The following is a 3,465-nucleotide window of genomic DNA, read 5'->3' as shown; positions in this document are numbered from 1 at the left end:
GCGAAGAAGAACGGCGCAGTGGTGAGCAGTACCGCCCAGGAGAGCGACGTCTCCACGTCCAAAGACACTCAGACTTCATTGGTGCTCCTGTAGCATGCCAAGAATGGAATCCCAACACAGCCTTGAGCCCTCGATGCAGTCGTGCCAATCTGCGTCTAAGATGATGAACCGACGTGACAGATGCTGCGGTATTCTCCATCAAGCAGAGACGTGATGGACCTTGAGCATTGCCAATCGATGGCGGCAGGAAGTTTATGTGATGTACCTCCTGATTCACTTGCGACGCAAGATGAGCCATTCATACGCCGATGTAGCGACCCCACTGATACAGTAAATGGACTTCGACGTGTACAAGGCTAGCCTAACTCCAAGCGCACGAAGTTTTTCATGTGTTTCCGGCTATCTACGAATGCTCTTATTCCCACGGCCTCCACGACAAAATCATGCCAAATGTCACAAGCCGACGAGCCAAAGTTGCCACGTCCAACTCGCCGGTGGGCTTGCACCGGCAAGACACCATCGACTTCATTCAAACAGGCACTTGGACCAGCATGGCTAGCCGAGTTGATGCTCTGACTTGACGGCCTATGTTGAGAGGAAGGTTGACATGGCCAGTCTGTCGCTGCACACGCACGACATCGCCCCCGTCGTGGTGGTCCTAACGACAGTTGAAACTTCATCGAGGTGGTGGCACTGGATGCCCGTGCGGCAGGACGACGGCATTCCGTCCATTTGCGTTCGCTGTTCTCATCCGGATATCATCGTTTATCCGGTGGATGCATGTGTACTAGAATTTGTACACTGTCTGGACAAAGGAAGAGCAAGAGTACTAACTAATCCAGCTATATTGCATATCCGGATAATCCTCGTTTATCCGGGGAATGTATGCTGATCGTCAACGTTGCCTGGTGTTTTCTGCACGAGTACCAACTTCGACAATTCTCAGTAAATGAAGCCGTAAGAATTATAGATCTGGACAGGCCGGCACAAGGTATGGCTCGGCTTGCGTATTGATCGAGTTAGAGAGCTTCCACTACGTGGTCATTTGCATGGAAATATACGAGGACACGATTTGTCTTGATGTTGGGAACTTGAGTTATCCGTACAATGTAGTGATATATCCGGATGATCTCGACGTTTTACCTACTTCCATGGGAATCGAGGGTGGTTTTGCATAGGTTGAACGCCGCCGACACAAGCGTTTAACAATAAAACGTCGAATCGTCGCGGTGGCCGATTTGCGGCGAATTCGATTATACTAGAGTTTGTATGGGGTGTGGACGACTAGGAATTTGTATGGTGCGGTGCTCGAAAAAGTGTCAACGTGGGGCCGTTGCGATCATGCTGCACCTCCGCGGTGTGTTCTGTCGGTCGGTCGGTGCCGGCCGATTCTACTCCAACCTGAACCTCCCGATCAAAACGTCCGACATGATCGAGTTCGCGGTGCGTGTCAAGGTGTCGGAGCCGCTGTCGTTCACTCTGCCACTGCCTGGCCGCCCTGGTTTGACGCGCGTTGACTTGGAACACACGGGTGCGTCCAAGTCGACGTCCGAGCGAGAAAGCGTCGGCCATTTCATCGCAACGCTTAAGGAGGTACTATGTGTGTGCGCATCATGTTGTCTTTAAGGCTTACGCTCATGCAGCTCGACCCAACCTTGACCACTGTGTCTCTCACGACCATGGATGGCGTCACGGTGAGCAAGTGCGCCAGTCTTCGTGCGCTAGCCCCCGTCCCACTTCTCCTTCGCTTGAACACGGCCACGCTGGAGCTGGAAAAGGAAGGGTCTGTCGATCTGGATGACACGATGAACGAGAGCGAGAGCTCGGCCTTTGGAACAGTCAAGCGATACATTGAGCGGGACACGCGGACTTCGGTACGACAAATCGCTCGTTTCAAATGCCCTTTGGCTCTGTTCACAGTACTGTGCGCCATCCTACCTGGCTGGGGGAGCCTGTTCGTTTTTGCCGTGCATGAGATCGTTCTCGGCAGGCCATCGGCACATTGCCATCGTTCTCTCCCATGCCAAGCACACGTGCCAATGCTGATGGCTTTGTTCAATGCGATTCCCGTCAACTGTATCTTCACTAACGACAGTGATGTGGTTGATTGCAAGTAGATCCCGATCGACCAGTTCTACCACATGTGCAAGAACGTGGGGGCGGACGACTCGACGTCCAAAAAGTGGCTGGCCGAGTTCCAGCGACGGAATCTTGTCCTCCACTACGACCAGAGCAAGGACGAAGCCCTGCGCAACACGGTGATCCTGCGTCCAAACAAAGGCGACAGCCTCGCGGCATTTCAGAGCGCGCTCGATCCCGTTCTGTACAACCTCAAGCATGTGCGCATGGCAAAAGAGTCCGAAATCCTCGACGTCACGGAGGAGTGGCGAAAGCTCGCGATCATCGACACGGAGCTCAAGACCGCTGCCAAGAAGGCCCCGAACGCGAAAAAGTGGGCTGGGCTGGCCTTCATTGCGTCGGTACGATGGATCCAAGATGTTTTCGTGTGCACACTCCTCTGGTGGTTCTTTGTGGAATTGGCATGTCGTGGTATTGGCGAGACAGCGGGAGAAAGCATCCCACTTGCTTGCTGATACCGGCAGTCGCACCGTCGGATGGATGTGGCAGGTGACTGGAGGCCTCTTTCGCCTTCTTGGCCGTCCCGACTGCTTTTCTGGCCGGCGTGGGGCCCACCACCACGTCGTGTTTGGTTGATTTGCATCTCAAAGAAAATGCGTTCGTCAAGGCTGACGGGAGTCTGCCTAGTTTTACACGGGCATGGGGTACCTTGTGTGGGACGTGTACTCGTGGGACGTGATGGAGCCGATTTCGTACTTCGTGGGGTTTTCGGCCGTCCTGGGCGGATCGTTTTACCACACGCTGACGCGGCGCGACGCCCAGTACACCAACATGTGGACGCGCGACTACGAAAAGGGGCTAGCGCGCCTGCAAGCGGAAAAAAAATTTGACCCGTCGGCCGTGCAAGCGGCGGAAGCCATGATTCAAGCGATGAAGCGCGATGTCCAAGTGCTGCGGTAGGACATGGGTGCATGTGCGTATCGTTTCGACGAAGTTGTTTAGGTTATTGGAAGGCAAGTCGCCAGAAAAGAAGAAGGACGACAAGTCGTCCGCCGTTGGGATTGCTGCCGTCCCTGCCAAGCTTTGATCTTGCTGTGCTCCACTGCATCGGGTGCCTCGATAACACGGCTTTGGCGAGTGGCATACGTTTTGATGGCCGTGTTGCTCGAGTTCGAGCTAGCTACGACGAAGCGTGTCGCGAGCCTGTCCTGGGTCGTCGTCTTGGTAGAGACATGAAGCTCGAGATCGTCGGTCCGTTTTGGTTGAGGGCGTGCATGGTCGACGGTGGGCATCACGTTGTAGGGACTCGTGATCGGGGATGGTGGTGCGTTCACCTGCAATACGATGGAAACAATGGCATGTGACTGGTGTGATGCGCGGCTACAG

General features: G+C 54.5%; 1 protein-coding gene across 1 annotated transcript; it reads left to right on the top strand.

Annotated features, from left to right (window-relative positions):
* The first annotated feature begins 1,310 nt into the window (after window positions 1-1,310).
* H310_12619 (hypothetical protein) lies at window positions 1,311-3,224 on the top strand. Its single transcript, XM_008879768.1, has 5 exons — window positions 1,311-1,593; window positions 1,644-1,874; window positions 2,118-2,480; window positions 2,767-3,035; window positions 3,082-3,224. Exons 1-5 carry the CDS (start codon window positions 1,342-1,344, stop codon window positions 3,164-3,166), a joined length of 1,200 nt encoding a protein of 399 aa, XP_008877990.1. The 5' UTR covers window positions 1,311-1,341; the 3' UTR covers window positions 3,167-3,224.
* The last annotated feature ends 241 nt before the right edge of the window (window positions 3,225-3,465 follow it).

Source organism: Aphanomyces invadans, assembly GCF_000520115.1.
Source record: "Aphanomyces invadans strain NJM9701 unplaced genomic scaffold supercont1.41, whole genome shotgun sequence".
In the NCBI taxonomy this organism is placed as follows: domain Eukaryota; phylum Oomycota; class Saprolegniomycetes; order Saprolegniales; family Verrucalvaceae; genus Aphanomyces; species Aphanomyces invadans.
The sequence above is the reverse complement of the archived record's forward strand: the minus strand, read 5'-3'. Positions and strand labels throughout refer to the sequence as shown.